A 22,546-nucleotide genomic window follows, 5' to 3' on the forward strand; every position below is an offset into this window, starting at 1 on the left:
ATAACTCCAAAGTTTGCATCTGACAGAGTTCGTAGGGCTAGCATAGAGAGTGGTGAGCATCCAAGGAGATTGTCTAGGCAAGGTAATTTTGATAGTAATTGTTTGGACCCAAAATGAGCATTTTGGCCTGACAAAGCACGTCTTGGAGAAATTGAGCCAATGTCAGTGGCTCAAGCTATATATTGTCGACAAGTTTGAAATATATATTTAGAGGCTAAATAAAGCCTACTATAGAAGCATGGAAGCATGGAAGCATGAAAGCATGAAAAGTCAACTTTAGCACATTTTCCTACTTCGGCTAGGAGAAACCGAGGTAAACAAGGAAGGAGGGGCGGAAGACTAACCAAAAGAAATTAAAATGAGCTGAAACTTTCCAGATTAAATCTAGAAAGCCCAAGGATCATTTCTTATGAAGAGTGCCAAAGCTAGTTTTGAGTGGAAGGCCTTCAAACAATCAGTCCAATTTTCTGTAAAAGAAAAACTGGAAAACTGGACCTGTAAGAGGTCCAGCAGCGTTTCCGGCCCAACCACTATATCAAAAGCTCTGAAATTGGACTAGGATGATCTACACTCATAGTGGAACATTTGTTATGAAGAAGTCACGGTCAAAATCTGAGTGCTTGATGGAGATATAATTGAAGGAATAAAGGAGCCGAAAGTGCTTCCTTATCTCCAAAATTCATCATTCCTTATCTCCAATTATGCCTCCTTATCTCCTTATCTCCGAAATTCATCATTCTTTATCTCCAATTATGCTTCCTTATCTCCAAAATTCATCATTTCTTATCTCCAATTAATGCTCCACTATCATTTGTTTAATGCTTAACACTTTGGCATGGTAGCCTATAAATAGAGGTTACAATGAAACACTTAAACAAACAATTCACAACAACAATCTCTAAGATTATCCAAGCCTCTCTAGAGCAACCCTCTCCTTCTCTTACCGGTAGTCATACTCCAGTCCTAGTCTCCTCACGAGCCGACTGTTAGTGCTACCAAACCTTACAGCCAAGCTAAAGTCACGCTTTAGCAAGTTCTCCTCACTTCCTAGTAGTTCTCGCTCTGCTCGATCTACAACATCGAGTATCGATTGTGATTTTGAAAAAGCTCAGCAAAAGTCCTCGCCACGAGGCACAAAGAATCCCACGACGAGGTTGGTGCTCTCCTCGTCCACAATCACTTGAAAAAAGTCAGGTCAAAGGACACCCCCGACGACAGCACCCGAACGGTGCTGGCACGCCCACGCAGAAAAGAGACTGTTGACCAGCTGTAACAAAATTGGAGCCAAACAGTAATAGTTTGGGAGTTATCATCAACAAAGTCAACCAAAAACTTGCTACTATCCCAAAATAACCAAATCCCTCCGGAGAAACCAGTTGCCGCAACAATTCGATGACCAGTAAAACCAAGAGTAAGGAGAGTATCCTTAGCTTTAGTAAATTGTACTCTAGGTTCACATATGGCAAGAATGTCAACATTATTTAATTTAACAAGATCTACAATTGCAGATCTGAATCTCTCACTACCAGCACCTCTAGAGTTCCAAAATAAAGCTTTAATCATTGAACTGAGTAGCAGAGAGGGTGGAAATCCCAAAATTAAGAATCAGCCATACCCTCCACATTAGAGGGTAGGCTGTGATTATTGATATCAACATATGAATCATTATCATGCATTATATTATCAATAACAGGGTCAGAACAAACCTGGCCACTGTGGGAATTTTCACCTTGATGAGTTTTTGTGTCCTGTGATGTGTTGTTGCTGTCATTCTTCAAAATTACAGGTGGACAATGTCCAAACAAGGCAGAAGTATTATTATGAATAGGAGAAGCTTGAACACCATTGATTAAAGTAGTCAAACTTGGAAAAGCAATCTTCCTAGCCGGATCATGCTTCATCAGAGACGACTTTCTAGCAGCAGGTTTGGAAGTAGAAGCAGCAGATTTAGTAGTTTTAACATGAGCCTTGCCATTGGTAATATCATGAAGAGCCACTGTAGAAGTATTGGTAGAGTTGGCATCAATAGTTGTGGACTTCACAGTAGCACCAACATCCACAGAATTGGTTAGTTTTTCCTGAACTTTCTTCCAAACCTTAACAATTTTTGGTTCAGAAGAGCTGTTAAGCTTGGGAAGATGGTCAATGGATGTTGGTGGTTTTTCATTCATGGCATCATCCCCATCAGCATCGAAAGTTTGCAGAAGAGAAAATCTAGAACCAGATTTAGTTGAGACAAGATTGGCAGGGGATTTAGCTGGGTTGGTTTTCCTGTTCTTATACGACATAAGCATCCAGGGACCATGACCTGTGATGGGAGTTGAACTAGCTGGACTTGGATTTTCAACAGTGGATGGCTCAAGTGAGAGATTGGTCTCCATGCTAGCAGTAGAAGAATTGGGCTCAGGTGAGTTTGCTGCACTCGAAACCATGATAGTAGAGGGCTCAGGTGAGATGTTGATCTCCATGTTAGCAACAGTAGTAGTTGCTGGGGATTTATCCATACTCATGGGGGTAGTAGTGTTGGCTTCAGTGGATGCATCACCATTATATTGGTAAGAACAATTAGCACGAAGGAGGTGTGGTTGTGAGGATAGGAGTCAGTGAAAGATAGCGCGTGAGGCACTGACGCTATGCTAGTATGCAGAGTAAAGTTCGTTCCATTTCATAGGTACATCGCTTTCCTCCTCTTTGCTTCGCCTCTCTAAGTCCCAGCAGAAATAACATTCAGACGCCAATAACAACCTGCTTCACCAAAACTCTATGCACCTCTCCTGCCCACCATGGAATTGGTTCTTCCTCTGATGAAGAGGAAATAGTGATTAATAAGCCTATGGTAGAATACAGGAGAAAGAAAACAAACATCGCACTCGGAATCACAAAGAAGCTGCTTCTGAACGAAGCCAAGGACTCAAACCTAGTGTGCACGCCGCTTTCCATGCAAGTAGTGCTCTCTCTTCTCAACTGTAAAACCAATTCCACCTTTGACGACCGTGCGTTGGCGCTCGAGCTCGCGGCTCGGGTGTTTGTAGATGGGTCCCAAAAAGGTGGGCCCCGCCTGTCATGTGCCAATGGCCTCTGGGTGGACGAGTCAGTCCATCTAGAGCCTTCTCTGGAACAGGCAGTGGGCAGTGCCTACAACTCGGCTCTGCACCGAGTGGATTTCGAAACCGAATATGAGGAAGTGAGAACTAGAGTTAATTCATGGGTGGAAGAGGAGACTAACGGCCTCATCAAAGCTGTTCTTTCTCGGGGCTCAGTAAACAGCCTAACGAGGCTCCTATTTGCAAATGCATTGTACTTCAAAGGAGATTGGGCCAAAAAGTTTGATGCATCATTGACGAAAAAGTATGACTTCCACCTTCTCAATGGGAACCCAGTTAAGGCAGTGCCCTTCATGACCAGCTGCAGGAAGTGGCAGTACATAAGTGAATTTGATGGATTCAAAGTCTTAAAACTTCTGTACCGAACAGGAAAAGACAAGCGGGTGTATTCCATGTGCTTGTTTCTTCCGGATGCAAAAGATGGTCTGCCAGCTATGGTCGAGAGACTTAGTTCTGAGTGTGGCTTAAGAAGCCACATTCCATATTCAAAAGAAAGGGTGGGTGAGTTCAGAATTCCAAAGTTCAAGTTTTCTTTTGACTTTGAAGCTTCCCGTGTTCTTAAGGAGTTGGGACTTCTGGGAGGTTTGACAGAGGAGGTGAAATCACGCGTGGGTGAGCCACTATTTATTCCCAGCATCTATCAGAAAGCCGTCATTGAAGTTAATGAGGAAGGCACCGAAGCTGCAGCTGTTACTTGCGGGATAATGGTGTATGCAGCTTCACCTCGTCCTCCTAAACCTAAAGTGATAGACTTTGTGGCTGATCACCCATTCATGTTCATGATTAGAGAAGAAGTAACGGAAACAGTTCTGTTCATTAGTTATGTGCTCAATCCACTACTTGAGGGCTGATTATTTCTGTATGGAGGAAGAAAATAGGCCTGTAATATTTGGGTTTCTTAGTTTTATTAGGCCACTGCTTTTGCTTTTCTTTGCATGTGTAGCTTTGTGAAAGGTTTTATTATTTTCAATGTAATTAGGACGCTCGGATTACAGAAATTATATATGCCTCAGTCCTTGAGTTCATGTATTACAAGCGTGTTTGGATTCATGGTCATGGACTCTGAGGCTATCCTCTTTCATTTACACTGGCTAGATGCTGTCTTTACTTTGGTGCACTCATGACTCATCGATCATTACTACTAAAGACTAAAGTCCTGGTCTTGTAGATCGTGGTCTCATATGTGTCGAAGTTGGGTGTTCATGGCTTTTCCTGTGGCCGGAATTTTGCGCCATGCATCCTCATTTTTGTATGCGCGGATTCACTTGATTTTCTTACAACTTTGGTTCTATGACTGGTAATTAACATATTTAGTACATAGGTTTACACTTTACACTAATAAGTAATAAGTAATAACATAAATAAGTCACAGCTTGAACTAATATCTAATTTATAGAATATGTCATCAGGTCTGCCTCCAACCCTAACCAAAACTAGAATTTTCCAGTTTCCATCTCGTCGCTCGTCCGACGGCTCCCGCCCGTGGCAAGCGTCTGGCTTCGTCGCGGTGTGGAGAGTGCGGCCGGACGGGAATGTCTTGAGGCTATGGCTCCGATGGTCTGAAAAGTTTGCTGCCGCCCGACATGTTTGTTGAGGTAGCGAGGTCCTGATTTGGAGCCTTCGATGCGCGGCGGTGGGATGTACAGAGATGGAACTTGGTCGATTGGTCGTGGCGTTGATGTTCGTGGCGGCGTTGATGCAGGCAACATAGGCGTCGTGGCAGGCTAGACCGAAGGCAGGGAGGCCTGTTGTACGTGCTACAAGAACGTGGAGGAGGGGAAAATTTTGGTCGGGCCGGTGCTGATCCACCTGCTGGGCTTGGGTTGTGGCTTTTCTATGGGCTGCCCTTGTAGGCTATTCTATTTAGTTAGTTTTTTGCTTTCTAATTAATTTCCTATTGTTTTAGGGCAACTATGAGTTTTTACCTTAAACTTGCTTATTTCCTATGTTTTTTCATAGTGTATAGGCTTGCTTAAATAAGTGAGCATGGGTACCGTCAAATGATCGGACCTAATCTATGTATCGCTGTGGTTTACCACAAACTATTTATCTACCCAGAGATGGTAGAGGGAGGATATGTAATGGTCCTTTCTGGCCGGAGTATTAATATATCGACATGATATTCTTAAAAAAAAAAAAAAAAAAAATCTAATTTATAGTAGAATAATGATAGTCTCTCATTTTTTTTAAATTTTTTTATAAGAAACCTTTATTGAAAATGTGTATAACACAGGAATGATCGGTGGTGGATATGAAACACCTCACTCTTCTCCCTAAAGCCTAAACCAGTTACGGGTCCATCATCATGAATGACCTCCATGAGCCGAGAGGGCCCAACCCCTAACCACCTATATCGCCCAGTCTCTCGGAATACAAAAATTTACGAGAATCTCGATACCACCTCATAGACAACTGCTAGAAAAACCAACGCCTTCTTCCACACCGTGTCCCAAAAATATCACATCATGTGCAAGGATCGCTCATCAGCACATTGACCATAAGATAACATCGAATATAAACCAATTCGTCCCCAGGAAAGACACCACATCCATGACACCTCAATTTGACCCAACCCTACCTCAAAAGAGTAGGGACATGCTAAAGACCAGAATAACCTAACCAAAAACACTACGTACTTTAAATGAAAATAAAAACCAGCCGCCATGATCCTCTTCCCTCTTCCTAGGTGCCCCGCTGGCAGAACACCACCACAAATCAATCCCTTCGAACTCGCCTCGCCGAAGAAACACAACCCACACCAAACCACCTGCCTGTTGTCGGCGGGATCCAGACCAAATCCGCGGACCCAAACCGAGAACCAATAAGGAACTTACCATGCCCTGCCACCCGTCTGTGTCCATCAGATTGAGAGCACGAAACCACCATTGAAAACTCCGACTATTGACGCATCTTATAGAAGTAACCAACGCCATACGATCCATGGCATGTCGTTGCCATGATCTGACTTTTGGCCACCTACTCCATGCTTGCGGTCGCTGCTGATTGCCAGTCGCCCATCATCCACACCTGCGCTGCAGCCTGAGAGGAGAGAAACATTGTACACAGCCCATATTAATGAAGAAAACGGGAAAGCTGGAGCCCCGAGACCCCACGAACCCATCCGGCAACACCTGCCACTCGTCGATGAGGCTGGGAGCCATGGTCTACGCGAGGGCGCCGCCGAACAAGCACCGGTAAATTCTTCGTGTTTCCCATACCCTAGTTTCTGTCTCTTGTTATCTCGGAGCGAAAAGAAGGATGGATACCTCTCGAACAATGATAGTCTCTAATTAAATCTTCAAAATTGTGAAATTGGAAACCTCGTACATTACGGATTTACGGGTTGCATTCCACCAAAACAAGATGTCATATCAAAAGTTTATGACAATGAAATTATTGCCAACAAAGATGGTATATTATATGACTTGAACATGACCTAATTAAATTTAGTGGGTTTGAGTTTAGAATAATTGAGCGATCATTTCAGGTTAATTAACTTGAAAGTGACCTGCTAAGAATGTTCACGCTAAACACAAAAATGTCTTCTTCATATATGTGAATTGTAAAGTGATTGTTGAAGAGGTTACACATGCCATGTTATATAAAATTGTTGAACCAACGAATCATCTTTTTCACAAAACCACATTACGGTGTCACCATATCCCTTAATTTGGAATTTCTAGGACTTTCTAAGTTCTACCTACAAACATGACAACCAAACAATGGGCTTCATGGATTTTTTTTTACCTATATACGAACAGATGAACCTCTTGAAGGATACAGCGAGCCTAATTTTTGGTCATCTTTTTAAAGATACTTTTGTTTAAATATATCAAATAAGATAATCTTGTCTTGTCAAAAAATGAGATTGACATAGTACAAAAAAAAAGGAATTTTAATATTGAAATTTTATCTAGAGAAAGAAAAAAAAAAAAGATTATTGGGAGCTCCTCGTCCGTTACCTGTCAGTCTGTCACACACAGTACAGCTAATACAAAGGGAAACGTAGCTTGAAGAGTCTTTCTTCATTGCGTTCATCCTAAAACGTCACTTGACTCGTGGACTCCTTGGACTCGTTTAGACCCAGACTCTCTCTCTCTCTCTCTCTCTCTCTCTCTCATAAATTCAAAAAGAAACAAACAAGTGAAAAAGGAAAAGCCAGCAAAGACTAAAAAAGCAAGGAGCAACAAAGGCACAAACCATTTTCTGACACCGAACAAAAGCGAAGCTTCCTTTTTTCACTCTATGCCATTCTTATCTCTGCCTCTGCTCTCTCTCCTTTCGCTTCCAGGCCAAAGCGGTAAGCTTTTCTCAAGCTCTTGGCTCTAGAAGTTGGTGTTGAATTTGGAATTGGATTTTTCGACTGGAAATTCTGTTCCTGTTTTTGGTTGATGGAATTGTGTTGTTGCTTCATTTTTGATTGCCAAGTTTGATTCTTTGCTACTGTTCTTCGTTTGATTTCAAGAATTATGCTTTGGGCAATGAGAGGTTATATTTGCTTGCTTTTGTTTGATTCTTATGGGATGCGGTAGTATCACATTGTATGATTTCACTAAGAATGTGTAGTTAAAAGTACGAAACTTTATGTGGATTTCGGGAAGGGCATCAATTTGGTGGAGATATATATATATATAATAAGAAATGTTTAGTTTTGATCCAAATGCTTAGTTAGAAATCCTATAATGTGTTTTAGGTATTGTTGCTAAAACCCAATGAAAGAAGTGAAAAGTAGATTTTAAGTCAAGGATAGGCAAGACAAGGAGAAGAGCCAAGATTCCGTATTCAGTATACTTCATGCAAAGCATTTATAAAATCTAATCAAAAGTCGGAGTCTTTTTATTATTAATATTATTTTTTTTGTAACTATTTTGTTTTTTGTATTGTGTACTTCCCAGGATGTTGGAAACTTGGAATAGTAGGATTACTTAGAGATATGAAAAGAGTAATCACTGGTTTTATTGGAACACTTCACATCTGTTATTAATGTATTGTATTTATGGACATTCTAAAAGTTTGTTTCGAGGGGAATAAGGGTCATTAGTAAAACAAAGGGATGGGGAAACCTTGATAGTTTGTGTGATATCAGTTCCTAAACTTTTATCCTATAGGAGTGCTGCAAATCCTTTAGACATTAGGCTTCTAATATCTATATCCTAATCTCCCATAAGTATCTGCAGCTTTTATAAATCTCACATGTTTTTTCTTTTTCTGTTTATGGTTTTAATATCATCTGTAACTTAATTGTGCTGTTGCATGACAATTTTAATGTAACTGGACAGTAGAAGCTGCAAAGTTCCTGAGGATGGTCTACTGAACTTGATATTGTACTGAGAAGTATGTGACTTTTACTGCCTTCTGAGACTAAGCTAGACTTAATGTTCAATTCATATGCGTATGAGAGAAATGTTAATAATCTGTCTCTCTGAGTGGTAATGTCTCCGTCACAATTGAAATGGTACACTTGGTTTTGTATTCTGGTGGGGCATGTTTGCATTTTTTCCCTGTCCCTTACTTCAGGGCAGTACAGAAGTACAGGCACCATGTCAGAAGAGTGGATGAAAGGTTTGGGGTCACATATAAGTGATGGCTTTGAAAGCAGCACCTCGACTTATGTGGTAACAATGTTATCATCTCCATTAAATGAACCAGTATCTTGTGAGGACCTGGAAGGTGTTGGATCATTCAATACCACATGCTTGTTAAACTCAAACTTCTCTTTGAATTCTGATCTTCACATACGTGGTACTGGAAACCTGGAGATACTCCCTCATGTATCAATTATTTGTCCGATTAGAGGCTGCATGATTACATTCAACATGTCTGGAAATGTTAAAATTGGTCAATATGCGGCTATAGTTGCTGGTTCTGTGGTTTTTGCGGCTGCCAATCTGACTATGGGGTATAATTCTTCTATAAATACAACATCTTTGGGTGGACTACCGCCTTCTCAAACTAGTGGAACTCCAGTGGGCTATGATGGAGGTGGTGGAGGGCATGGTGGCCGAGGTGCTTCTTGCTTGAAAAATAATCAGACGAGCTTTTGGGGTGGTGATGTTTATACTTGGTCAAAATTGTCCGAGCCATGGAGTTATGGGAGCAAGGGTGGAGGCACATCTACTAAAATTCCATTTGGAGGAAATGGTGGAGGACGTGTCAAGCTTCAAGTGAAGGATATGTTATATCTCAATGGATCTGTAACTGCAGAAGGAGGGGACGGCGGAACAACTGGTGGAGGAGGATCTGGTGGAAGTATTTTTATACATGCTGTTAAGTTGTGAGTATATACTGTTCCATTTGATATAATGCTTTACTATTTAATTTTGTTTTCTCCTGAAGGCTTCTCCGAGCAACTAGCTCTGTTGGGGACTGTTAGAAACTTAGAATATATAATGGTTGGACAGACACCAATTCTCATTTTTATATAGAACTTTACCAAATCGAAGAAATCTTTTGATTTGGTGGCATAAATTTAGAAGTAAAGGGCATCCATGTGTCCTATTGAACTCAAGAATTTTCTTGATTCTAATAAAAACTGGACTTCAATTGATGTAGTTTATGTTGTAAACCATATTAAAAATTTGCCATGGGATAGTAAAAACAGGGAATAGGAAACATAAAGTTTCGAACTTTATTTGCTAGATAAAAAATTTAATGTATTGTTGGAGGAGTGGGATTTGGAAAGTATAGAAGTTTCTGCATATGAAGTGAATACATCAATAGGTATTGTGAGAATTAAAATATAAGAGAGTAAAGAAATGGTGTGTAAGAGGGAAAAGTGTAGGAGAAAGTGTCCAATGGCCTGTATGTGGGGCCATGTTTATGTTGTAGATAAGAAAGATAAAGAACTCGAGATTAGAAGCTAAACCTATATAGCTTATAGTACATTAGTCTAGTTACTAAAGTACATCATTTCAATTTAGTGTAACAGAGTGAGTCTACTTTACTCAACACGATGACATTAACATTGTAGTAGATGGGTTCCAAATTAAAATGTTGATATCTATCTGTTGTTATATTATCTATTGGCCATTTGACATTCACATAGAGATGCATCAACACAGAACAAATTGCTTCTTGTATTTTTCTAGAGAAGAAACAGCTTTTTATTAAAAAAGCAAAAATTGAGATACAGGGAGGCGGACAAGGAGTCCGCTTTAATGATCTAAAGAGGGCAGCTAGGGCTATAGGCCTAGCATCTCGTCTAATAATACTAATCAAGGCCTAGGGGCTTATACTACAGCTGCTTGTATTCACTTCTACTTATATTATTGTCAAAATCTATGATCCGCTGTTATTCTTGCCACTTAAGGACCTTCTGCTTTATGTTAGGTATTTTGCAATATTTTTCTTGAGGAAGGTTCTGATGAGTTACCTAATCTTTATTTAATGCATTTAATTACTTGGACTGCATTACTTACTAAAAGAATTCCTCTGAGTATCTTCAATTGTTTGCATGTTGTACCGTCACATAGGAAGGGATATGGTACAATAAGTGCTGCTGGTGGAAGAGGATGGGGTGGAGGTGGTGGTGGAAGAGTATCACTTGATTGTTACAGCATACAAGAAGATGTAAAAGTCACTGTCCATGGTTCGTACTGATCTAGTTTTAGAAGCAGTAAAACTTTGAATTTCAAATATTTGGTTCTTATTTACTCTTAAACTTTATAAATCTGAATAATGGTTGCTCACAGAAAAGTTTTACAAATGGGTCAAGCTAATTCTTTAGTTCTATTTTTCTGGAAGTAGAAGCCTAGCTGTTCTAGGCTAGCTCTGTTTTTTAGTGGACTTGTTCACTGCTTGTACTCTTCCTTTTTTATTTTCAATAAGTTCTAGTTTCTTATTAAAAAAAAAAAAATTGCATCTGTTAACTGGTAGGCAGTATCACACATTTGAAAACCATCCAACTGTAAGTAGATAGATTAACCTTGATGCATCAAATCTTTAACAAAAAAAAGAAGTAGAGAAGGGAAGAAGAACAATTAGAGGGGGTGGGGGATCTACTAGTAACTCCCTAGTGTTTGAAAACCAAGTTTAGAGACTCATAACTACATGTTTAGGCTTATATTCTCAACTTATCAATAAAAAGATGTTTACATTTTCCAGTCCTAGACTATAATTTTGTTGGAAATTATTTCTTCTTACTTGATATGCCTTTACTTGTGTAGATCTATTTTCATGGAAATTGGAGCTTTCAACTTTATCTTTATTTTTATTATTTCAGGTGGTTTAAGTATTGGCTGTCCTGGGAATTCTGGAGCAGCTGGCACATACTTTAATGCAGATCTGCTTAGTTTAAGAGTTGGAAATGACAATATCACAACAGAAACTGAAACCCCATTGCTTGATTTTTCTACCAGCCCATTATGGTCACATGTTTTTGTGGAGAATAGCGCAAAAGTGTTGGTTCCACTGCTGTGGACCAGAGTTCAGGTTGCCAACTTTTAGTGTACTCAAGTGATTTTTTGTTTTCCATGAGTTGATTATTATGTACACTTTTTGTTTTTTTGTTTTTGTTTTTTTTTGCAACTATAATAGTTGCAAATTTTATCATGCATGAGATGTGGCTTCATAATATTTGATTGTGGGATGTCCATCTACTTCATTTTGGCATCTGTTTATCATCCCACAAATAAGCCACTGTTACATGCTTATCTTAATAATTTTCTTACTAAATGCTAAGTCCTTCATCTTGTATGCCTGGCAACCAGAAAATATACAAAATGTAAGTTGTAATATCTCTTGTTTGGTTGTGAAGGTGAGAGGCCAAGTTAGTTTATACCGTGGAGGCAGCATCATCTTTGGACTGTCTGAGTTTCCAGTTTCCGAATTTGAACTTGTTGCTGAAGAGCTTCTGATGAGTGATTCCATCATAAAGGTAAAAAGTTTTAAATCGCCAGGTGCGCAATGTATCCATCAGGATGAGCACAGAAAGAGAGTGAGGAAAGTTGATTAAGAATTTGAATAATTTCAGACCAAAATTGTACCTAACCAAGAATATCAAAAGCTATATAACCCCTAAGGGGACACCATGCTCAAGGAAGGAACCAGCTTTCCCACACTTTGGGTTGTTTATTTAGCAAATAATTTATACATACTTTCTCTGAGTTATTCAGCAATTATGAGCATCTTCTTGTTGTGCTTACTCATGACTTCATTTCTGCTCATGAACTATTTGGGCTGAGTTTTGCCTTTCTCAGTTTCACTTCTAAATCTAAGAGGTGTATTTTAGCATTCGATCCTTTGGTACTTTTTGTTGCTTTTTTTGGGTTCTAATTTATCAGAGCTTACAAAATAAATTGGTATTATGGTGCTGCGAGTTATGCATGTAGTTCCAAGTATAAAATCTATATGAAGTCATAAAGCTCTATGAACTCTTTTGTTTTTCTGTTAAGAGTCTAAGAAAATACCTTAATATAAATGAAGGTTTTTGGTGCATTTAGAGTTGCTGTCAAGATGTTACTCATGTGGAACTCCAGAATTGAAATAAATGGCGGTGGAAATACCATTGTTACTTCTTCAGTTCTTGAAGTTAGGAATCTCATTGAAATGAGGGTATGATTGTCTGAACTTCATCCATATTTATGTTTTAGGAATTGAAATCTTTATCCTGTCCTTGAATTGAAAAGCTGAATTGGTGCTTTGTCTTTTGCAGCATAAGTCTGTCATTAGTTCAAATAAAAACTTGGGTGTTTATGGTCAAGGACTACTGAAGTTGACTGATCATGGTGATACAATAAAAGCCCAGCGTCTTTCTTTGTCTCTCTTTTATAACATAACTGTAAGTCGGTTTATACATTTGATGTTATATTAATTGAATTCTCTCAGTACTTCTGTTGTGCTCTGACTTTCCCATTCTAACTGCAGTGGCATGCTGATATTCAAAAAAAAAAAAAAAAATGAACAGCTCAAATTAGGATCAGCTCAGAGATTTAAAAAACTTTAATATTGATACACCATATCTTCTTTGTATTGATGTATTCTAATCAGATTGAATGTTTTTTTTATTTTTTATTTTTTTTTTATAACAAAAAGACTACCTCTCCTAATTCACTAGTGGGTTTTAATTTCTATACAACTCAACAGTGTGATATTTGGTGACCTATGGCATAGATTTCTTAAATGTGCCAACAATCAACCTTTTTCTTTGGTTGACATTTATCCCCATTTAGAATCATTGGGATGTTTTTATTTACGCACTATCAGAATGTGAGCATCATTAAGTTTGTGTCTTTCCCTCTGGTGCATCAGCTTCTGTATATATTCCTGATCAAAACTTACCTAATCCTACTTCCATATATAATCTGTTATTACTTTGTCCGCCTTTCCTTTTTATGGTAGTGCAATTCTAATATTCCATTTGGACAAAACCTCTTTACAACATTTCATACTTCTTAAAACAGGTTGGTGCTGGTTCTTTACTTCAGGCTCCAATGGATGATGATGCAAGCCGAAAAGTGTGAGTATTAAGTTTAGGGCTTTTGCTCTGTGATTATGTTTTCTTATTTATCAGCCAGAGAAGTTTGCTGAAGGTTTTTGTTGGTTCAACTTTTGTAGGGTAACAAAATCCCTATGCGAGAGTGAGACATGCCCGTTGGATTTGATTACCCCACCAGATGATTGCCATGTCAATTATACACTCTCCTTTTCACTTCAAGTAAGAACTGGAATTTATTAGAAACTAATGAAGTTGATTGATGTACTTTCAAAATGAGTATCTGCTTCACAATAATTTTATCATGCTTGATTTATGGTTAGTATGTAAGGTAGGATACCTTTATATATGTAAAATTTCTATATTTCTAGTCCATTTAATTGGGTGAAACTTTGTTTCTACTCATGGCACCTTCCCTGTGTCAAACTTAATTAGCATATTACATTATTCAAGTGGAAAATTCTTTATCATAGCTCGTTTCTTAGAAATCAGACATTCAATTCAGCATAGTTTAAGTCTTACAATACCATAATGAAGATCATTGCTTCAGCATGATGCGAACATTCATTTCGTTCATATAGACAAATCAAAATCAAAATCATCAGGTTACTTTTCTGTCTTTAACCTTTAGTTGAATCAACTCTTTCCTGATGGGTTACTCAGAGAAGTATCAATTTGTGGGTTGGGTTAACAGATATTTCTGTTGACATATATTTTCCTTTGGCACTTTACAGATTTGTCGCGTAGAGGATCTTCTTGTTCATGGCGTTGTCAAGGGAAGTGTTGTTCACATCCACAGGGCTAGGACTATTATTATTGCTACTGATGGCCGGATCAGTGCATCTGAACTAGGTAAATGAGGTTATTCTTGAAAGAAGTTTCAAAGTTTTAAAGCATCTGATTACGTTTGATTCATCTGATTTTCAGGTTGCAGTAAAGGTATTGGAAAGGGAAACTATTTAAATGGAGCTGGTAGTGGTGCTGGACATGGGGGAAGAGGGGGCTCGGGTTATTATAATGGGAGGGTGAGCAATGGCGGTAATGAATACGGTGATGCTAATTTCCCGTGTGAATTAGGGAGTGGAGCTGAGGGTGCCAATCAGTCATATGGAAATGTGGTAGGAGGGGGAATGATCGGTAAGTAAATTTGAATGAACTGCTGGCCATATCCTCACTGTTTAAGTTTTTGTGGTTAGTTGTACACTTGCAAGCTTCCCAATTGAATGAGACTCGCATCTTGTAAAAATCCTTGCAACCTACCAACATAAGTTAATTCCACATTTTGGTCTCTAGTTGTTAAGAGGCCGACCATGTGAAAGGGAGTGTTAGATATAAAATAATTGTTGGCCCACATCCTAATGACTTAAGTTTTTAGAAATGGTGGTAAACTAGTATTTGATATTGAGCAATTCCAACGCCCTTACGACCCCACAACCACCCGACCCCCCCCCCCCCCCCCCCCCCCCACAACAACACCCACCCAAACACACAAGTATGTTTTCACAACAAAAGAAAATTTGGTTTGTTTATGTGCTTACTATATAGGATTATTTGACATTATACCTGGAATATACTTATGATTCACATTTATTGCTTGCTAGTGATGGGATCCATCCAGTGGCCACTCTTAAGGCTTGATGTCTATGGATCTTTGAGTGCTGATGGTCAAAGCTTTGATAAGGCAGCTAGAAACAGTAATGGTTCTATAATTGGCGGGCTTGGTGGAGGTTCAGGTGGGACAATCCTTCTTTTCCTTCAGGAGCTGAGGTTACTTGCACAGAATTCATCGTTATCTGTAGTGGGAGGCAAAGGTGGTCCACGAGGTGGGGGTGGGGGTGGGGGTGGAAGAGTTCATTTTCATTGGTCCAAGATAGAATTCAGGGATGAATATACTCCATTTGCGAGTATAAGTGGCTCCATTAACAGAAGGTATAATTTGGTGTCATTGCTAAATGAAATTGCACATTAGTGCAGTTGCTGCTGCTATCTACCATATCTTTGAGTATTTAATATCCGTGTTGGATGATTCACGTGTAATGAACACCATAAGCATGGTGTTTCAGGCTTTTATTCCAACATTTTCAAAACTTTTCCTTGATACTGTTTCACTTCCTCAGCCTACTGCTCTGATGATTTTATATGCCAGATGCCATGGAATGGTCATCTTGTCTATCATCTCATCCCAGAATTGACTAATAAATATCAAGATTTGAAACCACATTATTTTGGATGTTGTATAAGCAACTAATGATTTTTCTAGTTGAGCAAATACCATACCCTAGATATCTTGAGGTGGTTATAGTAGTCTGTGATATTTCCATCGTTCCATCTTCAGATTAGTTATCACTACTTATCAAGTGATGCCAAAAAGCCAGTAATGTTTGTTTGGCCTCACTTCTTATAAGCAATGTTACTAAAATTTTGTGAATATTTGTTATATTTAGACTTTTTTATGTATAGACTGTTACTTTCATTACTTTCTTGACAACTAATAATAGTAAGACTATTACATAAGATATTTCGTGCAGTAACAGCCTATTACTTGCTTTCTGATATGTATTAGTGGAGGTAATGGAGATGATGGAGGTAGTCATGGATATGATGGAACTATCACCGGGAAGAAATGCCCTAAGGGCCTTTATGGCACCTTCTGCAAGGTAAATTTCATCTTGTTACTTGTCTTGCTTGTATTTATTTATTTTATTGTTGGAGAAATGGTATCCTACAAATTTATCATGATGTCACCTTCCAAGAGTAATCAAATCAGGGTACTTGTTAGACTGGGAGATGTGAGTAGTGATAAAATATAAAACACTTCTCTGTCCAAATGTTAATAGCTTGAGATATTGAGAAACTTTCTACAAGGTACAGTGGAAGCCGCCATGGACCCTTAACTCTAGAGTCTTTGTAAACAGTTGAAGCCTTTTTTTATATTTAGATAACAAATTTTATTGGTTCAGTAAAAGATGGAACTCCAATTTGCATATTATCTTTATCAGGTATGTAATGAATATACTTGCTTGTAGGGTTATGGCAGAGGAATCATAATGTCATGTAAAGCAAAGATTTTGAAAAAGAAACTGTACTTTAAGTCACTTTTGAATCATGAATTGAGTACTGGCTCCTATTGTATGCTGGAATTATTTTTCTGTTTGGGCATTGTGAATTGTACTTTTGAAGGAAAAAGCATTCCTTTTTATTATTATTTTTTTCTTTTCTTTTTTACAGGAATGCCCTGTTGGCACATATAAAAATGTTGAGGGCTCTGATGCTCATCTTTGTATTCCTTGTTCTGTTGACCTTCTTCCACGACGTGCTGAATTCATTTATGTTCGAGGTACTTTGATGAGTGTGATTTTTTATTTCTTAATTGAGTCTCTCTTTGGTTCCCTTAAAATTTTTGCTACTGGGCATTCATCTCACAAAAAGATGCACCCTTGCTGCAGGCGGGGTGACTCGTCCATCGTGTCCTTACAAATGCATATCTGACAAATATAGGATGCCAAAATGCTATACTCCTCTTGAGGAGCTTTTGTATACCTTTGGGGGGCCCTGGCCTTTTGCAATTTTATTGTCATGCATTTTGGTGCTTCTGGGTCTGTTATTAAGTACTTTGAGAATTAAACTTGTTGGATCATGCTCTCACGATAGAGCTGGTTCAGTTGAAGACCATAATCGTCATCGTTTTCCCTCTCTTCTTTCCTTATCTGAGGTACTCTTCATGCAACCAATTACTTTATTTCCATTTTATGGTTTAGCAGCTGTGATTTGACTTGCTGAATTTATGACCCAATTTCCTGCACTCTTCTCCCGTTTTCTTTCTTAAAATATGATACCGTAGGTGCGAGGAACCCGAGTTGAAGAAACTCAAAGCCATGTTCATCGCATGTACTTCATGGGTCCTAATACATTCAGAGAACCTTGGCATCTTCCTTATTCTCCTCCAGATGCAATCATTGAAATTGTGTAAGAAAATGACTGAACCTAGAAGCTAGTACAATTGGATACTAATCTATGAGCGATACTTTGAATTATTAATTCTGGCACTGGAATACCCAAAACCCTAAACCCTATCTACCATTATGATCAATGCACTTGAATGCAAGCAAACTTATTGGTTTCATTATCGAATTGAAAATTTATTCTTCCAGGGTTCGTTTGCTTTTGAAAAGAACACACTAATTAAAAGCACCACTTTAGGGTAGCATCCACTTGCTCTGTCGTATGTTGTAATAGGATTTTATGTTGCAACCTTTTTCTGTGCTACAGGTATGAAGATGCATTTAACAGATTCATTGATGAGATCAATTCTGTGGCTGCTTATGACTGGTGGGAAGGGTCTGTTCATAGTATACTTTCAATTCTCGCATATCCTTGTTCCTGGTCCTGGAAACAGTGGCGGCAAAGAAATAAAATTCATCGCCTTCAGGAATATGTAAAGTCTGAATATGACCATTCGTGTCTCCGCTCTTGCAGATCTCGAGCCTTGTACAAAGGGATGAAGGTTTTAATCTTTTGTTTTTACTTATCCTTCCCAGTGTTCAATTTTGTAGTTACGGTTATTACTCTTTTCAAATATTTATATTCGTATTTGGTAGGTTTCTGAGGTTCCTACTGCTTGTCACTGATGAAATTTGCAATAGTTTCAGTCTGATGCTCATTTCAGCATAAATGCATAATATCATAAAATTTTCAACTGTCCAAAATTCTTTAAACAGTTATTTTGAACTTGGTCCAGCTTTCTGATGTAAGAGGGCTCGAGGTTTCGTAATTCTTCCCTTCAGCCTTCAGATGCAAATTTTGCTCACCATTTCTCATAGCTAGTACTACAGATAATTCCTACACAGAGAGTAACCTTTACTGGAAGTCAACATTACTCTATATCAGACAGTAATTTTATGCTCAATTTTCTGTTACTGATGGTTTAAAATTGGTTCTTGTATGTTCATCTTCATGATTGAAATTGATGCAGGTTGGAGCTACGCCAGACTTGATGGTAGCATATATTGATTTTTTCCTTGGTGGTGATGAGAAGCGTCTGGAATTGGTATCAATCATCCAGAAGAGGTTCCCCATGTGCATAATCTTTGGTGGTGATGGAAGCTATATGTCACCTTATAATCTTCACAGTGATTCATTGTTGACCAATCTCCTTGGCCAGGTATTCATGGTACTTTAATCTTAATATTCAATATTTAAGGTATTTATAATCATTTGTAAATTATGTCATACTGTTCACAGCATGTCCCAGAAACTGTTTGGAATCATTTGGTGGCTGGTTTGAATGCTCAGTTGAGGATGGTGAGGCATGGATCTATTCGTACTCACCTAATTCCTGTTATTAATTGGATAAATAGCCACGCAAACCCTCAACTTGAGTTCCATGGGGTTAAAATTGAGCTTTTATGGTTTCAAGCAACAGCTTCTGGTTATTATCAGCTGGGGATATTGGTAGTAGTTGGAGATTATCCTCTTCAAAGTGTGCACCAGTTGAATACGTGGGATAGAAGTGATAATGAGCTGCCAAGGTAACTAAATTGTTGTACTACATTTCTTCAGAAAGGCAATTAAAATGAAGTTTCTAAGATGAAGTTTCTAAAACCAATCCAAAATGCAAGCTACAGACAAGAGATCAATATTGTAGTTTTTGCCTTACAGACTGATTAATTCTGCTGAAGATGGTAATTGGCCTTCTCTGCTTTACCTTTCAGAGTTATTTGTTCGATGTTGTCCTGAGAACATTCTAATATGATTATTTAAATGAAAATAACCGGACATTATGATGCAATTAGGTTTGGAAAGGAAGAAATACTTGCCCCACAACAAAAGGGAACTGGATAAAATGAAAGAACCTAAGAACTGAATCTTCTTTTAAAAAGAAACTAAAGCTACAATATGTTAGACCTAATGATGCCATATATTTACTTTAATGTTTACTAAGAATGTTTTCGATCTAGTAAGAACAGATAATAATTTTTCAGAAGGTTGTTTGTTTGATTCACTTCAACTATTGGTCAGGAGCAAGTAACAAAAAAAAAAAAAATTTCCCTTCTGCTGTAATTGAGGTTAGGTGTAAGACTTCTGACTGCATAATGTCATTTTGGAGCTTAATAAATTGCACCTAGAACCCTTAAAATGCACAAATGATTGATTCCTGAGCTTTGTGTTCTTTTGTATAATTGATTATTGACTTGTGTGTTCCTATGTTGATCCAACACCAGGTCAAATTCTGCATGTGCAAGAAAGTGTCTAAAGCAAATGCAGCAAAGTTGGCTGTCTGCAGGTCATGCATTATCAATTAGAAGGATAACTGGAGGAATAAATGGAGGCCTTATAAATCATACTACCTTGAGATCTATGGAGTACAAAAAGGATTTCCTCTTTCCACTTTCTCTTCTACTGAACAATACAAGACCTATTGGCCGTCAGGTACGTTATTTAGATATTCATTTATGCGACTAAATAGGTTTATTCTGATGTCCAAGATCTAATACAACCGTATTGCTTCAGGACACCCTGCTGCTGCTGATAAGTGTCATGCTTTTAGCAGACCTATCTGTCACCCTTCTCATGTTGCTTCAATACTATTGGATTTCTCTTGGGGCTTTTCTTGCTGTCTTGCTTATACTTCCTCTATCTCTACTTTCTCCCTTCCTTGCCGGATTGAGTGCCTTATTCAGTAAGGAAAATAGAAGAGCTTCACTTGCTCGGGTATATGCATTGTGGAATGCTACGTCCCTATCTAACATTGTAAGTTATGCAGAGCATGAAATATGGTAAAAGCAGAATTGACCTTTAAAATTTCTATTGCAAGTCCGAAGCAAATTATGGTTGTAAATGTGACACTTGTGCTAATAATGCATATTCACCATATGTTTGAGAATTTAAGAGGGGATGAATTTGACATTTTGTTGCGTAGCATTCGATTTTGGGAAGCTCTATGGGCATTGATTTCTTCAATTTTAAAAAATAGTTCATTTTTGCTCTTCACTTAGATGGTCTGCTGGTCTGCTGCTGTTAGTTAATTGAGTGTTTTGTTCTGCTCTAGTTGGGGTGTCCTGTTGGTGTTGGTGTTTTAGGGGCTTTTTCCAGTGGATATCTTGTCCACTGGTTGGTATTTGTTCATTTTCAATAAAATCTTGTTTCTTATAAATAAATAAGAAATATATACCATATAACAACAATCTGTGAGCAGTTGTTCTTGATCTGCTACCATGATAAAGTTTGTAAGTTCGTCAATATTCTTTGCAAGTTAAATGATTAGTTGGTAGATATCAAAGAAAAGATTCATGGGAAAATGAAAGTTGAAAGAACTATTATACTATATGGACATTCTGCAAGAAGTTCTGTTGTCCTCTCACTGCCTTGAAAATTATACTAAAATGACAGATTTTAGACACAAAACTTCCGTAGAGTACTTACTGAGGTCTGGATGTGTGATAAACTGATAATCTGGAACTGATACTAAATTCTTTTGCATTGTAGTACTCACCCTTTTAAAATCATCTGTGAAATAAAAATTTGGTGTCAGTATTGTAGAGTATCTAAACTGTGTTTGAGATGTTGCCTCAGTTTCCTCTAATAGAAGATAAATAATAATTCAATTCTTCATGGCCCAATTATATTAAAAATCCCTTTGATCAAAATGTGCTCTTGAGATAACCATCTTATTTTCATTTTCATGCATATAAGTATGATTTCAGATGCTTAAGACGTATAGATTTTCGGCTCTAGTAATATTTTCTTGCCTTGTGTAATTGGTTTCAACGTTTCAGGTGGTTGCATTCATATGTGGCATTTTCCATTATAGCTTTTCCTTTTTCCAGCCACCTGACCAGTCAAATACATGGAACACTAGGAGGTGAGGCGTCAACTCTATTCTATCTGAATTCAGATAATCATTTTCTTTGGAAGGAACTATTTGCTGCTTGTGACCTATTTTAATGTTTTTGTTTGGGTACATGCATTGTGCTATGAAGCCAAAAATGAGACTAAATGGGTAACATGTTGAATATGGATCTTTTATTTATTTATAAAATTAGACTATCTGTTGTGCGGAAAAAAAAAAAAAGGATTTCGTTTTTCCATTCACGGAGCGTAAGAGAAACTAAATGCATTCCTTATAATCAACTGATCTATTTTCTTTCAAGTATTAATAGTATATATATTTTGTAAATTTGATATCTATCTTTCATACATGTCAATGTTTATATTCTTCTTAATTGTTCTTTCCTCCAGGGAGGATGATAAATGGTGGCTTTTGCCAACTGTTCTTCTGCTGTTCAAGTTAATACAAGCCCGTTTTGTAGACTGGCACATAGCGAATCTAGAAATTCAAGATTATTCTTTATTTTGCCCAGATCCAGATGCCTTTTGGGCACTTGAGGCTGGCACATAAGAGAGGAAAGGCAATAAAAGTGCCAATGACTTTAGGCTTTTCTGTTATTTTTGTCGTCACGAGAGAGGCTGTTGTGTTTTGGCGCAGTATGGCCGCATTGCACCGGTGTGTCTTCTTTTTGCTTTGTAAATGATCATGTTGTGCTTTCCACCAGTGCGTATTTGTTTTTCTTTGTAAATAGTCTTTAGTTGTATATAAGCAATAGTTATAGGTTTGCAGCTTTGCTCCATAGCAATCATAGTGGCAGATTGATGTAAAAATTTAGGGTAAGTGAGAGAAAATAGATATAGATTCATAAGTCATTTTTCAGTAGTTGTTACTAATGCAAAATTTTATTTATTCTTAACATAATAGTATTTTGGTGAGCCCCTGTGATCTGTATTTCATTTTCTTGAGCATAATTTTAACATTCCTGCACGCGCGTGCACTCAAATTAATTTTCAATTTGCCTTCATATTGTATTCTTCATTGAAAAGACCAGATATAGGACTAATAGGGGTTGGAGATGGATGATCTCAATGAGTAGTACTGAAACTTGAGGTGTCAAAATTTGAAGCAGAAATGATATTTGGGTCCAAGAATGATATCAATTTTTTTTTTTTTTTTGGTTGT

General features: G+C 38.0%; 2 protein-coding genes across 3 annotated transcripts; both read left to right on the forward strand.

Annotated features, from left to right (window-relative positions):
* Positions 1-2,690: 2,690 nt before the first annotated feature.
* LOC133744774 (serpin-ZX-like) lies at positions 2,691-3,955 on the forward strand. Its single transcript, XM_062172820.1, has one exon. The coding sequence runs from the start codon at positions 2,834-2,836 to the stop codon at positions 3,953-3,955; it is 1,122 nt and encodes a 373-aa protein (XP_062028804.1). The 5' UTR covers positions 2,691-2,833.
* Positions 3,956-7,212: 3,257 nt separating this feature from the next.
* Positions 7,213-22,299, forward strand: LOC133742239 (uncharacterized). 2 transcript variants are annotated; one of them, XM_062169914.1, is made up of 23 exons: positions 7,213-7,404; positions 8,384-9,378; positions 10,577-10,692; positions 11,326-11,534; positions 11,860-11,979; positions 12,528-12,656; positions 12,757-12,882; positions 13,505-13,560; positions 13,659-13,758; positions 14,271-14,388; positions 14,464-14,673; positions 15,138-15,465; positions 16,100-16,193; positions 16,765-16,873; positions 16,983-17,248; positions 17,378-17,502; positions 17,806-18,040; positions 18,509-18,697; positions 18,778-19,064; positions 19,758-19,965; positions 20,047-20,286; positions 21,312-21,397; positions 21,775-22,299. In XM_062169914.1, the coding sequence occupies exons 2-23, from the start codon at positions 8,537-8,539 to the stop codon at positions 21,932-21,934; spliced, it is 4,353 nt and encodes a 1,450-aa protein (XP_062025898.1). In that variant the 5' UTR covers positions 7,213-7,404; positions 8,384-8,536; the 3' UTR covers positions 21,935-22,299. The 2 variants fall into 2 exon arrangements, with proteins under 2 accessions (XP_062025898.1, XP_062025897.1); XM_062169913.1 differs by having other exon boundaries at positions 8,387-9,378.
* Positions 22,300-22,546: the final 247 nt, after the last annotated feature.

This window comes from Rosa rugosa, chromosome 4 (genome assembly GCF_958449725.1).
Source record: "Rosa rugosa chromosome 4, drRosRugo1.1, whole genome shotgun sequence".
Taxonomy (NCBI): Eukaryota; Viridiplantae; Streptophyta; class Magnoliopsida; order Rosales; family Rosaceae; genus Rosa; species Rosa rugosa.